Source organism: Geotrypetes seraphini, chromosome 6, assembly GCF_902459505.1.
Source record: "Geotrypetes seraphini chromosome 6, aGeoSer1.1, whole genome shotgun sequence".
In the NCBI taxonomy this organism is placed as follows: Eukaryota; Metazoa; Chordata; class Amphibia; order Gymnophiona; family Dermophiidae; genus Geotrypetes; species Geotrypetes seraphini.
In genome coordinates this window covers 9,642,236-9,661,797 of record NC_047089.1, presented here as the reverse complement: position 1 = coordinate 9,661,797, position 19,562 = coordinate 9,642,236, and the positions used below count along the sequence as shown (strand labels likewise).

At 46.0% G+C, this 19,562-nt stretch overlaps 1 protein-coding gene across 1 annotated transcript in view; it reads right to left on the bottom strand.

The window, feature by feature from the left end:
* The window catches only part of RNF169 (ring finger protein 169), a 69,019-nt gene that overhangs the window by 10,569 nt on the left and 38,888 nt on the right, over window positions 1-19,562 (bottom strand). Inside the window, exons 3-5 of the mRNA XM_033948836.1 lie at window positions 12,348-12,494; window positions 9,880-9,992; window positions 2,467-2,566 (exon numbers count right to left, since the gene is read on the bottom strand). Of these exons, the coding sequence (XP_033804727.1) occupies window positions 2,467-2,566; window positions 9,880-9,992; window positions 12,348-12,494 (360 nt within the window). The remainder of the gene's footprint in view (window positions 1-2,466; window positions 2,567-9,879; window positions 9,993-12,347; window positions 12,495-19,562) is intronic.

Below are 19,562 nucleotides of genomic sequence, written 5' to 3'. Positions count from 1 at the left end.
TATTGGTAGATAAAGACAGGTTGTTCACCCTCTCCAAGTTAAGGAGAACAAGAGAGGACGCTCTAAAGTTAAAAGGGGATAGACTCCGTACAAATGTAAGAAAGTTCACCCAGAGAGTGGTAGAAAACTGGAACGCTCTTCCGGAGGCTGTTATAGGGGAAAACACCCTCCAGGGATTCAAGACAAAGTTAGACAAGTTCCTGCTGAATCAGAATGTACGCAGGTAGGGCTAGTCTCAGGGCACTGGTCTTTGACCTAAGGGCTGCCGCGGAGTGGACTGCTGGGCATGATGGATCACTGGTCTGACCCAGCAGCAGCAATTCTTATGTTCGTATCATCCTCAAAGAGGCAAATCTTACCCAATCCTTCAGCAATATCGTTTATAAAAATGTTAAGAACAGCAGAACCTTGAGGAACACCACTGGTAACATCCCTTTCCTCAGAGCGATAATCATTGATCACTACCCTCTGTCGCCTTCCACTCAACCAGTTCTTGACCCAGCCCATCACTTTGGGACCCATCCTGAGGGCACTCAGTTTATTTATTAGACATCTGTGTGGAACACTGTCAAAGGCTTTGCTAAAATCTAAATACACCACATCTAGCACACATCCTCTATCCAATTCTCTGGCCACCCAGTCAAAGAAATTGATCAGATTTGTCTGACAAGACCTACCTCAGGTCCTGAAATCCACTGGATTCCAGAGACTTGACCACTCTGTTTTAAAAGCATTTCCATTCATTTGCTTACCACAGAAGTCAGACTTTTTCTTTGGTATGTGTTCATGAACAATTTGCTAGTTGGTGCTATTTTGTTGCTGTACATCCTAAAGTATGCATATTGTTCTTTTCTTGAAAACCTTAATAAAAATGTATTGAAACAAAAAAAGTAAAGAATAAAATAAACGTGAAAACATCAGGTAAGGTCTAAGAAGCTATAGTTACCTTCTTAACATCCTTACTCAGAATTCCTGAACTTGCAAGATTGGTAATGGGAGAACTGTGAAGAATTCTAGAAAAGGGACCCCCTCTCACTTGTTCTGACAAACATATACCAATGAGAATCATGAGTCCCTAGTCCCATTGGCATTTCAGCAGAGTTTTCCCTTTAAGGGGTATTGTAGCAGACCCTCCCTGCAATCTGCAAGGCTAGAATGCCATGTGTTTATCCTGGAACATACCAGAGGTATCTTGTTTCTGAAGAATGGTGAAGAGATCAGTGCTCCACTCTCTCAAAATACCATCTGAATCACTTCATTGCCCAAGGACCACTTTTGTGGTTGGACTGTTTATGACAAATTTCTCTCTGTCAGGGAAGTGTCTTGCTCTACAAGGTAAGTGGCCCCGAGGATCATTCCATTAGAAATTGTCCAGTTCCATATCGTGACAGTGCCTCAATATAAGAGGTTAGACCTCGTTTATAATATAAAAAAGAAAAATTTAACAAGGAGGAACTTTAAAGCCTGTAAGTTGTTTCAAATGATCTCAATTTTAGAAAATCTATCTGGCAAACTCCCTCCTGCAGGTACCATGATCCCCCAACCCAGTTTGGACATAGCTGTCAAATGTTTGGTAATTTGGAAGGAGTTGCCTTTTGTCAGACTGGATTGAACTGTCCACCAGGGCAGAGTACCCCGGAGGGGATAAGGAATAACATCCCAAAGTCTGAATGGCTTGTGTCCACTGTATGTACAAGGTCCATTGAGCTCATCTTGAGACCTGCCAGGGTGTTGTGTGCATTGTGAGGCCATGTAGCCCAACATCCTGCTCCATGCTAATGTCCGCTCACTTCTTTGAATTTCTACCACTATGAACACTAGATTGGTCCCAAAAGCTTTGATTAGATTGTAAGCTCTATCAATCAGAGAGTGCCTCTTACGTGTTTAAAGTACAGCGCTGTGTACGTCTTGACTATAATTGTTTGATATTTACTGTACACTTGATGTAAGTTATAAAATGAATAAAGAAATTAAAAAAAAAACAAAAACAGTGCTATAGAAATGATAAGTTTTGCTAAGAACAGCTCTTACTAACCCTAAGGGCTGCTCCTTGATTCTCTTACCTCAAGGCACTTTCGCCAAAGGCTTACTGCTGGTGCTACTAGAGATAGAGGTTACAATGCCCACCTTTGTGGTGGTCCTAAGATGGCTTCTGGATATCGACATGCATGCTGAGCTATGATCAAAAGAAAAGCCTGCCTGACTGAAAGAAGTCTAAACCACAAGTTCTATACAGAAAGGCCGAGTTAGTTTACAGTAGCATTAAACAACAACAACAACAACAAAAGGCAAGTGCAACGACACTCCTCCTTAGTGCACACTTCAGAGGCAGTAAAATACCTGAAGCATACTTGAAATCTTAGAGTCCCAGCTTGTCAAGTACTATGGTTTACATGAAACATAAACCAGACCTCTTTATAATTATGCTCAGATGCTGCACTGAGGTGATTTCAAGCTGACAAGTACCTTAGCTTTGGTGGTTTGTGCCAATCTCCGTCTGCTCTTGGATCTGTCTTTAACTGTGTCACTGCAGCTCTGACTCCGTTCCACATTAAAGGATGCAGTCCTATGACAATACAAGTGAAACAGAAATTAACAAAAGCTCTTCTGCAGCGCATTCATACATTTACAACAAACCAAGCTTCTCTCAACTCTGAGGCCGATGCTCTAAACTATTGCTGGCATTAACATGAGGATTAACGCTAGGTTTGTGCGCACGTTGTGCCAAATATTCAAATGGTTTTGGCACAGGTGCTGACACCATTACTGCCTGCTAATGTGCTCATTACTCGCACCAAAGCCATGCTTTATAAAGATTAGGAACATAAAAATTGCCATACTGAGAGAGACAAGGTCCATCAAGCCCAGTGGCCAACCCAGATCTCAAGCACCTAGGTAGATCCCAAGTAGCAAAACAGATTCTATGGTGCTTATCCTAGGAATAAGCAGTGGATTTTCCCAAAGCCATCTCAATAATGGCCTATGGACTTCTCTTTTAAGAAATTATCCAAGCCTTTTTTAAACCCTGCTAAGCTAACTGATTTCACCACATTCTTCAGCAACTAATTCTAGGTAATTACACGTTGTGTGAATAAATATTTTCTCTGGTTTGTTTTAAATCTACTACTTAGTAGCTTCATCACATGTCTCCTAGTCCTAGTATTTTTGGAAAGAGTAAAAAAGCAATTCCCATCTACCCTTTCCACTCCACTCAGTATTTTATAGACCTCTAGCATAGCACCCCTGAGCTGCCCTAGCTGCTTTAGCCTTTCCTAAATTAAACATGCATGGAACTTAACACCAGGTTCAGGGCAGCAGCCCTTCTTTCCCTCCAACCTGACCACCATGCCCTAGACCGCTTCCTACACTGGCCCCAGCCCCATCCCCTGGTGTCTCTTGGCCCTCCCTCTCTCCCCCCCAATATAAAAAGAAAAAAAAATGCCCTAGTAGTCCAGTGGCCCCCTTCCTACCTCCTCAGGTGGCCAAGTAGCCTCCCAGGCTCCATCCCTCAGTCTTAAAACCAAAACAAAAACCCCAAAACACACTGGCTGGGAGAATAGCCTCCCCCCACCATAGCACCCTTCTCCAATCAAAATGCTCCGGTGGTCTAGCAGTAGCCCCACCCTTCCTTCACTCACATAAAGCAGGAGTGATGCTCACTTGTTCCCACCTATTGGCGTCATCAGGAGCAAGTGGACATTGCTCCTCCCTCATATAAGGCATGGGAGTAGGCTTCTGCTAGACCACCTGGGTATTTTGAGAAGAGGATTGGTCATCATGAGGGGGCACTAGACACTGGGATCATTTTTTTTGGGTGTGGGGGTGGTGAGCAGCTGATGCATGTCATGACATGCTTGTGGGGTTTTTTAAAAATTCTTTTTACTACTCCAACCATAGGATATATAGAGATCAAAGTTATGCAAAACAATAATCCAAAAAGGGATACCTATGAATGATGTAATTGAGTGAACATTATTTGAATTAAGAACTTTTAATATAAGGGAGATTTTCAGGATCAATGGAAGATATCTGGAGCCTTCAAAACAGAGAAAAAGTATCTGTGCAGGTTTCCAAGATCCTTTTCCTCCCTTCAGTATATGATGCACTATTGACTTACTGGTCACTCAAAGGGATCTGGGTTTTGGGAGGGGTGGGGGTTTAGTCAGTGCCTGAACAACCAAATCACTGCTTAAGCACAGACAGGAACATTGACATTTTGTGCTAAGCTGTAGATTACTGCTGTGTTAAAACCACAGCAGTAATTTGCATGTCCATTAGTTCCTTGGTAGCGATTTCACAATAGAGTGGGACTCTGATCTTTTCAGCATCGGGCCCCTCTATGAGCTTTGAAAATAGTAAGTGGGAGGGAAGTGAAAAAGAAAGCCTCCACAAATTTTCTGTGCATTGCTTGGAAGATTACATTCTTACCTTTGGCAATCTTCTTTCTGTAAGTCCCTTATGGAATACTAAAGGCGTTTCACCTCAACCCGCAAACCGGGTCTTGCAGACACACATTTTTCTCTCACAGCTCCTCCCCACTCGGCTGAGGAATACAGAACCCCCTACAGTGAAGTCCAAAAGCCACCAAATATCAGTTGAACAAAACAGTGTGTGGCACAGTTGTTAGAGCTATACTCTCAGCACCCTGATGTGGGTTCAAATCCCTCACTGCTCCTTATGACCCTGCCCAGGTACACTAGATAAAGAGTTTGAGCCCGCCTGGACAGATAGGGAAATGTGATAAAGTACATGAATGCAAAACCATGACAGACAGACAGCACGGGGAAACACCCCACTACACAACAGAATTCTGCTCTGCAACATAAAACAATTAATAAACAGGCAATAACAACAAATGAGCAAACAGGAAACCTGCCTTTGACAGAAAAATGAATTTGTTGATACAGAAGGATTTCCCACAGGGCCCTGTCTGCTGACTCGAAGATACTAAAGCCTAAAAGGAGAAACTTCCAAGGCAGAAATACTGATAAAGACAAAGTAGACAAAGGGCAGGCCGTATTGATTCCATAAGATTACCATTCTGTTATGTCCCTTCTGGAATCAATACTAAAGGAGGCATAATAAAGCAATGGCCACATCTAGGGTGGGACAGAAGAGCCTGCCCGCAACACTTAGGACCCAAATGTGGCATCGGACCAAGCCCCACATCTACTCTGTAAAATAAGGTAAAGATATGAAGAGACGATCCAAGTGGCCACTCTGCAAATCTCAGCTGGATTAATTGTTCTAGACTCCGCCAACAAAGGGGCGACACCTTGTCGGATGAGCTTTTGAGAGATACAGTTGCCTGCCACAGACAATGTAAGTTGATGAAATCACCATGTGAATCCATCTGGCAATAGAGATGCTGCCAGCCTGCCTCGCCTGGACTAGCTAGCAAGGACAAACAGATGGTCAGAAAGATGGAAGTTATTGGTCTTCACCAAATAGTGCAACAAGCCCCTTTGGACATTCAGTTTCTGCAAGATCTTATCCTTGTCATCTGGCCCAGTGGAACGAAAAGAAGGCAGAGGAACTTCCTGATTGACATGAAACTCTAAAACCACTTTCAGAAGAAAGGAGGGAATGGTATGAAGGGATACCCCGGCTTCCTTTACTTTACTTTATTTATTCTTCTATACCGCCACAATCTTGCGACTTCTAGGCGGTTTACAATCAAGAGAGCTGGACATTCAGCGAGTTACAATGTGCAGATAGTCAGAGGAAATACAGAGTGCAGAAACATTAAGGAAGCAAAATTATAGATATACAATTTGTTAAGTGAGAGTATAAGGTATACAGATTGGAGAAATTTCCAAGTGGGCCTGTTAGGAGAAGGCCGTGCAATTCAAAAAGTACAGCGAAAATTACGATATGATAATAATAAAAGTTTATATATATATCACAGAACCAAGAGTTTTATGCGGACTTAAGAGGAGAGAGAGGAAAAGGGTAAGAGGTCGGGAGGACCGTTATTGAGGAGAGAGAGAAGAGCAGGTCAGTTGTTTAGGTATTTCAGGAACAGGTGTGTTTTAGGCGCTTCCTAAATTCCTCGTAGGTAGTGGGCGAAAGCAGTTGATCTAGGTCTTTACCCCATAAGGCTGCTTGGTGTGAGAGAAGGTGATCATGGTGTTTTTTCAGTTTGCAACCTCTAATTGTAGGGGAAACGAAGTTTGAATGTGTGCTTCTCTTTATGTTTGTTGGTGGAAAAGAAGAAAAGATCCATTATGTATTTGGGGGCTAGTCCATATAGTACTTTGAAGCAGAGGCAGGCGAATTTAAACTTTACACGTGCTTCCATCGACAGCCAATGCAACTGTCGGTAATAAGGTGTCACTTGATCGAATTTCTTCAACCTGAAGATAAGTCTGACCGCAGCATTTTGCATTATTTGAAGACGTCGCATATTCTTTTGGGAGATTGCTAAATAGTCTATGTTGCAATAGTCAAATTGACTTAGTACGAGGGATTGCACTAGGATTCTGAATGCTGACGTTTCGAAATAAGATCTAATGGATCAGATTTCCAGAGTGAAAAAACCCCTTTCTGATTATGGAGTCCACCTGGTCTTTCATGGTTAGGCATTGATCCAGGGTTACCCCTAGTATCTTCATGGTGGGCTGAATAGGGTAATTGAATTCGTTGATGCATAGTGAGGTTTTGTTGTCAAGCGAGTGAGGAGAGGCAATGAAGAATTTTGGGGGTTTTTGGATTAAGTTTGAGCTTGAAATCTGTCATCCATTGTTCCATCTCGTTTATGGCATCGGATGCTTTGGGAATGGTTTCTGAGATAGAGTTAGTGAATGGGATGATGATTGTAAAATCATCTGCGAAACTGAATAATTTTATCCCCAGTTAGGTTAGTCGCACGCCCAATGAGGACATGTAGACATTAAAAAGCAATGGAGAAAGCGGTGACCCTTGTGGCACCCCGGATGAGTTGCTCCAGGTATCGGAGTGATCATAGTTGAAGCGTACCTGGTAGGTACGGGATGTAAGGAAGCTACGAAACCAGTTCAACACCTCATCCCTGATTCCCATGGCGTCTAGGCATTGTAGCACTTTCCCGTGGACTACCAGATCGAATGCAGAGCTCATATCAATTTGCATGATCAAGGCATTGTGGCCCTTGCTAAATAATAGGCGCAAATAGTCTAAGATAGCAGCAATAACCGTCTTCGTACTGAATAAAGGTCTAAAGCCGGATTGAGTTTCATGCAAGAGGGAGAATTGATTAAGATATTCCATCAATTGGGTGTGAACCAGTCCCTCCATGATTTTTACAATAAATGGGATAGATGCTATAGGTCTGTAGCTTCCGTGACCTGGAGAAAAGGTTCTCTACAAGAGCGCCTGCAACTCTGAAATATGCCTGGCTGAGACAATTGCCATGAGTAAAACTGTCTTGACCATAAGGTCCAGAAGAGAAATTTCAGGATATTTGGGAGCCATTAACAAAATACTGTAAAGATTGAATATAATTTTTCTCCTTGAATATGTGCATCCAAAATGGGGAGAGGAGGGGGGGTAATTTTGGTTCTTTAATTAATGCAAATAATGTGTGGGGGAGGGGGTTATTTTATTTGTTCTTAAATTGAAGAAGGTTATTGATTTTGGGGGAGGGAGGGACATGTGATATTAGATTTTAATAAGATATTAAGTGATGTATTTATGTATAAATTGATGTTATATGCTATTTCACTTATTGTAAGTTTTAAAAATGAATAAAGAATATTTAAATAGAAAAAAAAAAGACTTCTGCAATGTTCCCTTGTAGGGGGCTTTGTATTCCTCAGCCAAGTGGGAGCAGTGAAAGAAAAATGTATGGATTTCTTCAAGACTTGGTGAAACACCTTGAATATTGATTCCAGAAGGGCGGTAATTTATATTTATCTTGGCTGGTATCAGTGGGACCAGCCATTTCTTTTTGTTCCTCTGGGCTTCCAGCTTAACAAGCACACACCACCAGAGCTGCAGCACCAAACCTTTATCTGAGGCTATTCAGGGTTTCTACCCTCTTACAAATTTCCTAATACCTCCATCCACCCCTTCCAAAACATTGAATTTGACCATTTAATCCGCTATAATAAAACCCTTAGCGTGCATGCTCACTACAAACTCCGTGCGTCTGTGCCACCGCAAGCACAATAGAGTAGAACTCTGCCTGTGGCGGTTTCACCATTGCCCTCCCTCTGCGACGCCGGATCCAGTGACGACCGGGCCTACCAAGGGGTGGGGGGGAGGGCAGACCACTCCAGGTGGAAGCATGAGGGGAGTGTTGCAATCCCAGGGCAAGCAGGAAGTTTAATTGTGGCTCTGCAGCGATCCCTCGGGATCTCCTGGCAGCACTGAAGGTGAGGCAGCAGTCTGGGAAGAGCAGAAGAGGGTCCAGCTAGATAGGCAGGTAGGAAAGAGATAGTACATGAATGGGGTGGGCCACCCACCACCTCGGTGAGCGAGGGCTAAAGGAAACCCCCCCCCGCCCCAGAGAAAGTGAAAGCGCAGAGGAATGCGAAGTGCACACTAGGGCTCAGTTTGGCTCGCCATGGCCCAGCAGTTCACGAGCTTCCTGCTGAGCAGCATCAGGTGGCAATTCAGCACCGAGGGTGAGCGAACGGGGTCCGGAGGGGAGACAGGATGTGTTTGCCTGTTGTGTAGCTGGGCAGGTGTGTGCGGGCAGCTGGGAAGGAAGGAAGGAAGGAAAAAAGACAGACGGGGTCAGGGAGAGAGACAGAGAGAAAGAAAAATAAGATAGACGGGATCAGGGAGAGAGACAGAGAGAAAGAAAAAAAGATAGACGAGGCAGGGAGACAGAAAGAAAGACAGACATCTATTCTAGCACTGTTATGGGCTGAAATACTAATTGTTATATAATGAGTCAAAATGTTGTGTGATTATGGCACCGAGGTACCCCCCCCCCCTTCAAACCCAGCATGCAACCAAAAAGAGGGAGAAAAAGCCTCAGACTAATGTAGCAGTACAGAACCAAAAGGTACAAATCAAAACTGCTTTAAATACTTTCACTGGCAAAAAAACTCCGTCACAGAACAACTCAAGTTTAGAAAAGGTTTAGAAGGGGTTCAATGGGAGGGTTTATGATATTATAATAAATAATGGGCTTAGAAGGAGGGTGGGGGAAGGGTAGCATTTATATTTATAAGATACACTGATAAGATGTTCAAGTGGTCTAATTAATAGTATTTATTATGAATTTTGTACACTTGAAAGTTTAAAAATGAATAAAGAATTTAAGAAAAAATTAAAAAAAGTAAAGGGCAAAGTCTCCCGGAGACACGTTCAAGGAGTTAGCTGACAAAAGATGACTTGAGCTCCAACGCTGTCATGCCTTCTCCAATCTTCCTCACAAGCGACCTTGTTTCACCAATGTTTGGCTCAGCAAGGGAACAAACAGTACAGCCTTGAAAAGTGCAGCTCTTTTTGGGTGCATGCTGGGTTTGAAGAGGGGGGTGCCACAATCGCACAACATTTTAACTCATTATATGAACATATTATATGTTCTGCGTCCTCGTATAATTTGTTAACCATTAATTGTTACCAATGTACATTTTCTCATGCTCCTATTCTCCTGGAACCATGATAATGTTGCCTCTCTATTCTCAGCCCTTGTTGACTTGAACAGGACTATGGAAACATGGAGTTGGCCTTTTCACTGCTAAATAAAAACAAATCTAAGAGGGAGCCCCAAGAAAGAAAGAAAAAGAAAAAAAAAAAAATAGAAACAGATATGTTGAATAATGCAGTTATTAAAAAGAAAAGGACAGTGATGTACTGGCTTCAGATTTTAGCCTCTCAATCTTATGTACCCTGCTGATTTCAACCAACTGTAACCCATCCCATGATGCAGGCAATGTTTTGTACCCAGTCAATGTAGCCATTGAGAAGGAGCTGTTCTTGGAAACAAAAGCTGAGCGATGTGCTGTTCTGCCCTGGGAGGGCTCCTCATTCTCAGAGTCTGAGAGACACCTTGGAACCTGGTATGAAGAACACATTAAAAATTAATTAAAACGCTTTCCAGATAAATGCTGGCCACACTCACTGCCATTTCCCTATGCACTGCACTCCTCCAAGTAAAGATTCCCAGTCTTGTGAGTGTATTCAGCCCCTTGTCTATATAGAACAAACAATGCAAGTACTCTAGCAATCAAAGCAGAATAGATTGGTAAATAAGGCTCATTTCTTTTTAATTTATTGGGATTTATTAGGCACCTTTATGAAGAGATTCACCCAAGGCTGTGTTGGCAACTCCATTTCATTTCTGGTGCAGTGTCATAGATCCTAGTTGACCGCCAGCTTCCTTTTCACTATGGATCTCTATGTTTTTAGATGTGCTTTGGCAAGCGCCTTTGCCAACCGCCTTCGCTGCGCACTGAACGGCTGCACGCCGTTGGCTCCTCCCCTTTTAAGGGGGGGGGGTCAGCGCTGCCTCTGCCAATGCGGTGGGGGTGGGTGGAGCTTACTCTTGCCGCTGCCCCAAGCTTTCTGTTCCTCTCTGCCTCCTTCAGATCCTTCTCAGTTTTTCCCTTCCAGCTGCTTGTTCAGGTTCCTCCTTCACCTCGCTACTCCTCTCCTCTTCTTGATGCTCGGCATCAGAAAGAAACTGCACAAATTTAACTTGCATGGGAGGTATGCAAGGAGGAAACTTTTGCTCTCTATGAGAAACATCATGGCTAGACTGAAGTTTGCCAGAGAGAACGTAGACTTCTGGAATAGTGTTCTAAAACTGAATTATTTGGACACCAGAAAAGAGGACATATTTGGTGTACACCAAAAACAGCATTCCAGGAAAAGAACCTCATATATAAGAACATAAGCAGTGCCTCCGCCGGGTCAGACCATAGGTCCATCCTGCCCGGCAGTCCGCTCCCGCGGCGGCCCAAACAGGTCACGTCCTGTCTGAATCACCAGAAGGGGCTCCCTTGCAACCTGGCTTCTCATTGAAGTCCTATCTTCCCATCGAAGTCCTAACCCTCCGGTCTTGCACATGCACGACCTGGTTGGGTTTCTATACTTATTACCTGGTTAGCTTTCTAATCTTGTGTTACATCCCAGCTCCTCCCTCAGTATCCTCGATCCCTTTATCCCTCAGGAATCCGTCCAATCCCTGTTTGAATCCCTGTACCGTACTCTGCCTGATCACTTCCTCCGGTAGCGCATTCCAAGTGTCCACGACCCTTTGGGTGAAAAAAAACTTCCTTGCATTTGTTTTGAACCTATCTCCCTTCAGTTTCTCCGAATGCCCCCTCGTACTTGTTGTCCCCTTCAGTCTGAAGAATCTGTCCCTATCCACCCTCTCTATGCCCCTCATGATCTTGAAGGTCTCTATCATATCTCCCCTGAGCCTCCTTTTTTCCAGAGAGAAGAGCCCCAGCTTATCCAACCTCTCGGCGTATGGGCAGTGTTCCAGCCCTTTTACCAGTTTCGTTGCTCTCCTTTGGACTCTCTCAAGTACCGCCATGTCCTTCTTGAGGTGCGGCGACCAATACTGAACGCAGTATTCCAGATGTGGACGCACCATCGCTCGATACAATGGCATGATGACTTCCCGCGTCCTGGTTGTTATGCCCCTCTTTATGATGCCCAGCATCCTGTTGGCTTTTTTCGAGGCTGCTGCGCACTGTGCCAATGGCTTCAGTGATGCATCCACCAGCACACCCAAGCAACTGTGGTTTGGGGATGCTTTGAGCAGCAGGACCTGGCCAGCTCACCATCATAGAATTAACTGTGTATCAGAGGGTGTTTGAGTAACATGCGAGACCATCTGTATGAAAATTAAAGCTGAAGCGAACTGGACCCTGCAACACAACAATGACCCAAAACATACCAGTAAATCCACCAAGGACTGGCTGAAAACTAAGAAATTGAAAGTCCTGGAGTGGCTGAGTCAAAGCCCTGATCTTAATCCCGCTGAGATGCTGTGTGGGGTGATTTGAGACGGGCTGTACATGCAAGAAACCCCTCATACATCTCACAGCTGAAAGAATTCTGCATTGAAGAGTGGGCCAAACTTTCCTCAGACTGATGTCAGAGACTGATAGATGGCTACAAGAAGCGTCTCACTGCAGGTATTTCAGCCAGGTATTCCTCAGTTAGAATACATATTTTTGTGGATATCTTTTGTTTCATGAGTAAATCAAGGAACATTTTTGTTGTTTACCTGCAATTACATCACTTTATTTTCCAGAGACATGGTAACATTTAAAAAAGAACTATTTCATGGAGTGTCCTAATTTTTTCACATGACTGTAGCTTAAAATTCCATTCATTTGGGCCCCAAATACATATGTTAGAGCAGTCCCCCTCTCCCTACCATCTAACTAGATACTTACAGATGACTGACTGAGTTTAATTGCTAGCAGCTCATCTTTCCTCAATTGCTCTTGCATTTTCCTCTTCTCTTCTTCCGTTTCCTCTTGCAGCAACTTATGAATCAGCTCTTCGGAAGCAATCTCCTCTTGTTGTTTCTCTTCCTTCAGCTAAAACATGGTTAAATGGAAAGGTGTGAAAAATTCAAGAGTATCCTAGACATTACATCACTTCTCCTTCGAGGACTTAAAGACTAAGGCCCAGAATGTCAAAACTTTAGGTTACCTTTTTTTTTTTTTTAATTCTTTATTCATTTTTCCATCTTACAAGTGCACAATACTACATCATATTAACTTTTACATATCACTTGATATTCATACAATTATGATTATACATACATGAATTTATTCCCTCCCCATCCACACTTATCTATTAATCAGACCTTTAAAAGAACTATTTACCCTCCCCCCTCCCCCTACATGTAAATGTACTTTCATCGAAAAATGATAAACTGGAACCTGGGAACCTCAAACTGCGACAGGGAAACAAAGTTCCTGGAGATAATAGGGGACTGCTTCCTAGAACAAATGGTGGGAGAACCGACAAGAGGAACCACAACCTTGGACTTAGTCCTAAATGGTATAACTGGAAGGACAACACATGTGGAAGTCACGGTTCCGCTGGGGACGAGCGATCACAACATTCTCATGGGGTTAAAAACCGGATCTGACGACAGACGCTCTCGTTCAACATGAAATCTATTCGAATGGAGCGATTTCTACTATGTGCATGAATACAATAGGGAGCCTCGACCCTGAGGAAAGCGTGTGAAACATGGACATGTTGGTGGAGGCGCTCCCCTATATAAATTAGCAAGTTAAGTAAACCGTTTGAATCATTTAAACTAATAATTGATGGATAAAAAAGAAACGTGTTAAAAAAAAAAAAAAAAAAATATATATATATATATATATATATATATATATATATATATATATATATATAGTTAAAAAGAGACAAAAGAAGATACGCCTGTGATCCAGTGAAGATCGGGGTTTTGGTGAGAGCTGCTCACTTGAACCTGTGGGTAATTTTACCCTCTGAGGATCGAGTATCTAACTTTCTCCTTATGACCTTTGGAGATTAGTATTAACTGGAACAATTTTTTCCTCATATGGGAATATGGTTGAAGCACTAATCAAGAATAGCATAGTGCAACACCTGGAAGATCACGATCTGATGAGAGTCAGTCAACACGGCTTCAGGAAGGAAGTCATGTTTGACAAATTTATTTCAATTTTTTGAGAAGGTGAGCAAACATATGGACAGCGGAGACCCGGTAGATATAACATAATTGGACTTCCAGAAAGCGTTAGACAAGGTTCCACACGCTAGGCTTCTCAGCAAACTACAAAGCCATGGAATAGAAGGGGATATACTAAAATGGATAGGCAAATGGCTGGAGAACAGATTGCAGAGGGTAAGCATAAATGGGAAGTTCTCAGACTGGGAAAAGGTGACAAGCGGTGTGCCCCAGGGCTCGGTTCTTGGGCCCATCTTATTCAATATCTTCATAAATGGCCTGGAAGAGGAAACAACAAGTAATATAATAAAGTTTGCAGATGACACTAAACTATGTTGGACAGTTGGGTCACACATGGACAGCGAAGAACTCCAGAGAGATTTGAACCGGCTAGAGAAGTGGGCGGAAAAGTGGCAGATGAAGTTATACAGAAAAATGCAAAGTGATGCACCTGGGCAGGAACAATAAGAATCATGAATATAAAATGTTAGGTGTGACATTGGGCAAGAGCGAACAAGAAAGGAACCTGGGAGTACTGATAGACAGGACCCTGAAGCCGTTGGCTCAATGTGCAGCAGCGGCAAAGAAAGCAAACAGGATGTTGGGCATGATAAAGAAGGTAATCACAAGTAGATCGGCGGACGTCATAATGCCGCTTTACAGAGCAATGGTCAGATCACACTTGGAGTACTGTATCCAACACTGGTCTCCCTACCTAAAGAATGATATAACCCTGCTGGAGAGGGTGCAGAGGCGAGCCACGAAGCTAGTAAAGGGTATGGAGAATTTGAGCTACAAAGAATGCCTTGGGAAACAGGGCTTGTTCACCCTGGGGAAGAGAAGACTGCGAGGGGATATGATATGCACCTCCTACCTACCTGCACCCAACTTCATAAGCCATGCCGATTGACTTGTTTATAACCTCTCTATCTCCTTCTTGCCTGCTTGCTAAGTTATATTGATTGATTGACTTATCTGTAAATTTCGCTGTAGATGTAATGTCATGTAAACCGCTCTGAACTATTCTGGTACTGCGGTATACAAAAAGCACAGTTACTTACCGTAACAGGTGTTATCCAGGGACAGCAGGCAGATATTCTTAACATATGGGTGACGTCACCGACGGAGCCCTCGGTACGGACCTTTTTAACTAGAAGTTTCTAGTTGGCCGCACCGCGCGTGCGCGAGTGCCTTCCCGCCCGACGGAGGAGTGCGTGGTCCCCAGTTAGTATAAGCCAGCTAAGAAGCCAACCCGGGGAGGTGGGTGGGACGTAAGAATATCTGCCTGCTGTCCCTGGATAACACCTGTTACGGTAAGTAACTGTGCTTTATCCCAGGACAAGCAGGCAGCATATTCTTAACATATGGGTGACCTCCAAGCTAACAAAGAGGGAGGTGGGATGGTTGGCCATTAGGAAAATAAATTTTGTAACACAGATTGGCCGAAGTGTCCATCCCGTCTGGAGAACGCATCCAGACAGTAGTGAGTAGTGAACGTGTGAACTGAGGACCAAGTGGCCGCCTTGCAGATTTCCTCGATGGGCGTGGAGCGGAGGAAAGCTACAGAAGCAGCCATAGCTCGGACCCTGTGGGCCGTGACAGTTCCATCCAGTGAGAGACCGGCCCGAGCGTAGCAGAAAGCAATACAGGCAGCAAGCCAATTGGAAAGTGTCCGTTTGGAGACAGGGCGACCCAAACGGTTGGGATCGAAAGACAAAAAGAGCTGAGGGGATGTCCGGTGAGCTCTGGTACGATCAAGATAGTAAGCAAGGGCACGCTTACAATCTAGCGTGTGCAACGCCTGTTCCCCAGGATGCGAGAGAGGCTTAGGGAAGAAGACGGGCAGCACAATGGACTGGTTAAGGTGAAAAGCCGAGACCACCTTGGGAAGGAATTTAGGGTGGGTACGCAGAACAACCTTGTCATGGTGAAAAACAGTGAAAGGTGGGTCGGCAACCAGTGCATGCAGTTCGCTAACCCTCCTGGCAGAGGTGATGGCAATTAGGAAAAGCACCTTCCAGGTAAGAAGCCTGAGCGAAGTTGTGGCAAGAGGCTCAAACGGAGGTTTCATGAGGGCTGAGAGAACCACATTCAGGTCCCAGACGACAGGAGGAGGTTTGAGAGGCGGTTTGAGATTGAAGAGCCCTCTCATAAATCTGGAAACCAGAGGATGAGCCGTGAGGGGTTTTCCGAGAAGAGGCTCATGAAACGCAGTGATGGCACTGAGGTGGACTCTGATGGAGGTAGTTTTGAGGCCAGCATTGGACAGTGAGAGCAAATATTCCAAGACAGTTTCCACCGCTAAGGAGGTGGGTTCCTGACGATGCCGGAGACACCACGAGGAGAATCTGGTCCACTTCTGATGGTAACATTGGAGAGTGGCCGGTTTCCTGGAGGCGTCCAAAATGAGGCGGACCGGTTGAGATAGATTCTCTGGAGAGGTCAGCCCGAGAGAAACCAAGCTGTCAGGTGGAGCGAAGACAGATTGGGATGCAGTAGAGACTGATGCTGCTGCGTAAGTAGAGTAGGAAACACAGGAAGTAGAATGGGTTCCCTGGAGCTGAGTTGGAGCAGGAGTGAGAACCAGTGTTGGCGAGGCCACCGAGGGGCGATAAGAATCATGGTGGCGTGATCCTTGCGGAGTTTGGACAAGGTCCGCAACATCAGAGGAAGTGGAGGGAAGGCATACAGGAACCGATCCCTCCAATCGAGCAGGAATGCATCCGGAGCCAGACGGTGAGGAGAGAAGAGTCTGGAGCAGAATAGGGGCAGTTGATGATTGTGAGGAGCTGCAAAGAGGTCCACCTGCGGAGTGCCCCATCGAGCAAAGACGGAGAGCAGAGTCGGGGGGTCCAACGTCCACTCGTGGGGTTGAAGGATGCGACTGAGATTGTCGGCCAGAGAGTTCCGTTCGCCCTGGATATAGACCGCCCTGAGAAAGAGATTGCGGTCCGTGGCCCAGGTCCAGATGCGCAGAGCCTCCAAACAGAGGGGGCGAGAGCCGGTACCGCCTTGCTTGTTTATGTAGTACATGGCGACTTGATTGTCCGTGCAGAGGAGGAGGACTTGAGGGCAGAGGAGATGTTGGAAAGCCTTGAGGGCGTAGAACATGGCTCTGAGTTCCAGGAAATTGATGTGATGACGACGCTCCTGTGGGGTCCACAGACCCTGGGTGCGTAGATCTCCTAGGTGAGCTCCCCATGCGTAGGGGGACGCATCTGTGGTGATGATCATAGAGTGGGGGGGCAGATGAAAAAGCAGACCCCTGGAAAGATTTGAGGAGTTCAACCACCATTGGAGAGATTGCTGAAGAGATGATGTCACAGATATGGGATGAGAAAGAGGGTCCGTAGTCTGTGACCATTGGTTGGCGAGAGTCCACTGAGGTGTACGAAGGTGGAGGCGTGCCAGAGGAAGGACATGCACCGTCGAGGCCATGTGACCCAGTAGGACCATCATCTGTCGGGCAGGGATGGAGGGGTGCCTGAGTACCTGACGGCAGAGATGGAGCAGAGTTCGCTGGCGATCGGAGGGGAGAAAGGCCCTCATTAGCGTGGTGTCCAGAACGGCTCCAATGAATTGAAGTCGCTGGGTGGGAAGCAAGTGCGACTTGGGGTAGTTGATCTCGAACCCCAGGAGGTGGAGGAGAGAGATGGTGTGATGAGTGGCTTGTAGCACGAGTTGAGATGAAGGTGCTTTCACCAACCAATCGTCCAAGTAGGGGAACACCTGGAGGTTGTGGGACCTGAGGAAGGCCGCTACCACTATAAGGCACTTGGTGAAGACCCTGGGTGAGGAAGCGAGGCCGAACGGTAGCACCTTGTACTGATAGTGATGGTGCAGTACCTGGAACCGCAGGTAGCGGCGAGAATTTTGATTGATGGAGATGTGAGTGTAGGCCTCTTTGAGGTCCAGGGAACATAGCCAGTCGTGTTGAGAAAGAAGAGGGTAGAGCGTGGCAAGGGAGAGCATTCTGAACTTCTCCTTGACCAGACACTTGTTGAGGTCCCTGAGATCGAGAATGGGACGGAGGTCTCCCGTCTTTTTGGGTACCAGGAAGTAGCGGGAGTAGAATCCCTGCCCCCTTTGATCTGGAGGTACTTCTTCGATGGCATTGAGAAGGAGGAGGGATTGAACCTCCCTCAGGAGGAGGGGGGTTTGAGATGAGTTTGAAGCAGACTCTACGGGAAGGTTGTCCGGAGGTAGAGTCTGGAAGTTGAGAGAGTAGCCGTGGCGGATGATGTTGAGGACCCACTGGTCCGATGTAATGATTTCCCAACGGCTGGAGAAAATGGTGAGACGACCTCCGATGGGTTGTGGAAGAGGTAGCAAGGGTGGATGACTGGCTATGCCCTGGAGAGAAGAGTCAAAAGGGCTGAGTTTGTTTAGTAGGCTGAGGAGGCTTAGAGGGTTGAGAGGCCTGAGATCGAGCCTGAGCGTGATGTTGCTGTTGACGGGGCCGCCTAGATTGCTGGGGAGGCGGATTGAGTGGCCTGGCTGAGAACCTCCGTTGATAAGATGTTTGTGGCCGATAAGGTCGGGTAGGCGGTGCCTTCTTTTTCGGCTTGATCAGGGTGTCCCACCTGGTCTCATGGGCAGAGAGTTTCTGGGTGGTGGAATCCAGGGACTCTCCAAAAAGCTCATCCCCGAGACAGGGGGCGTTGGCCAGACGGTCCTGGTGGTTGATGTCCAGGTCGGAGACTCTGAGCCAGGCCAAACGGCGCATGGCTACAGCCATGGCAGAGGCCCGAGAGGTGAGCTCGAAGGAGTCGTATATTGAGCGGACCATATACTTGCGCATTTGGAGAAGGCCAGAGATGTGCTGTTGGAATAGCGGGACCTTGCGCTCAGGTAGGTACTTCTGGAGGGCAGACAGCTGTTGGACCAAGTGTTTGAGATAGAAGGAAAAATGGAAGGAATAGTTGTTTGCCCTGTTGGCAAGCATGGCATTTTGGTAAAGCCTCTTGCCAAACTTGTCCATGGTCTTACCTTCTCTGCCAGGAGGGGTAGAGGCATAGACACTGGAGCCCTGAGTCTTTTTTAAGGTGGATTCCACCAGAAGGGACTCATGGGGCAATTGAGATTTGTCGAATCCAGGAATAGGGATGACACGGTAAAGGTTGTCCAGTTTACGGGGAGCACCCGGTACCGTGAGGGGATTTTCCAAGTTTTTGTAGAAAGTCTCCCGTAGGATGTCATGCACGGGAAGCTTGAGGAACTCCTTAGGAGGTTGCTCAAAGTCTAAGGCTTCTAAAAAGGCTTGGGACTTTTTGGAGTCAGATTCCAGGGGAAGGGACAGAGCAGCAGACATTTCCCTCAGAAATTTAGAAAAAGAGGACTGTTCAGGTTTAGAGGTGGCATCAGGTGCCGATGGTTCCTCATCAGATGAGGAGGGATCCTCCTCGGTACCGAGGGGAGTCTCCTCCCATAAATCAGGGTCCCTGACCTCTGGTGCATGTCGGGACACCGGGGTGGAGGGTGCGGTGTGGCGAGTCTTGGACAAAGATTTACCAGAGCGCACCGAAACGGTACCGGGGGAGGACGATCGGCGTCGTTCTCGGTCCCGAGAAGAGTGCCGTACCGCCTGGTGCCGAGGAGGATCCACTGTGGGTTGAGAATGAACCACTGGATCATCATGAAGTTGTTGGGCTGAAAGGATCGGCATAGAGGTGTTTACCGGTACCGAAGGAGTGGACACCGGGGGCTCGGTGCGGGGCTCGGGCCGGTCTGGTACCGGAAGGAGCGGTGCCAGGATAGAGGGTAGCAGTTGTTCAAGTTGTTTCTTCAACTGCTCCTGAAGCTGAGTTTGTAGAATGGCCGAGATACGGTCATCTAGGGGTGGCATCGGAACCGCTTTCTTTTTCTTCGGTTCCTTGGATGCCGCTCCACGCCCCGGCGATGAGGAGGCCGATGACGAGGCACTCACCGATATCGG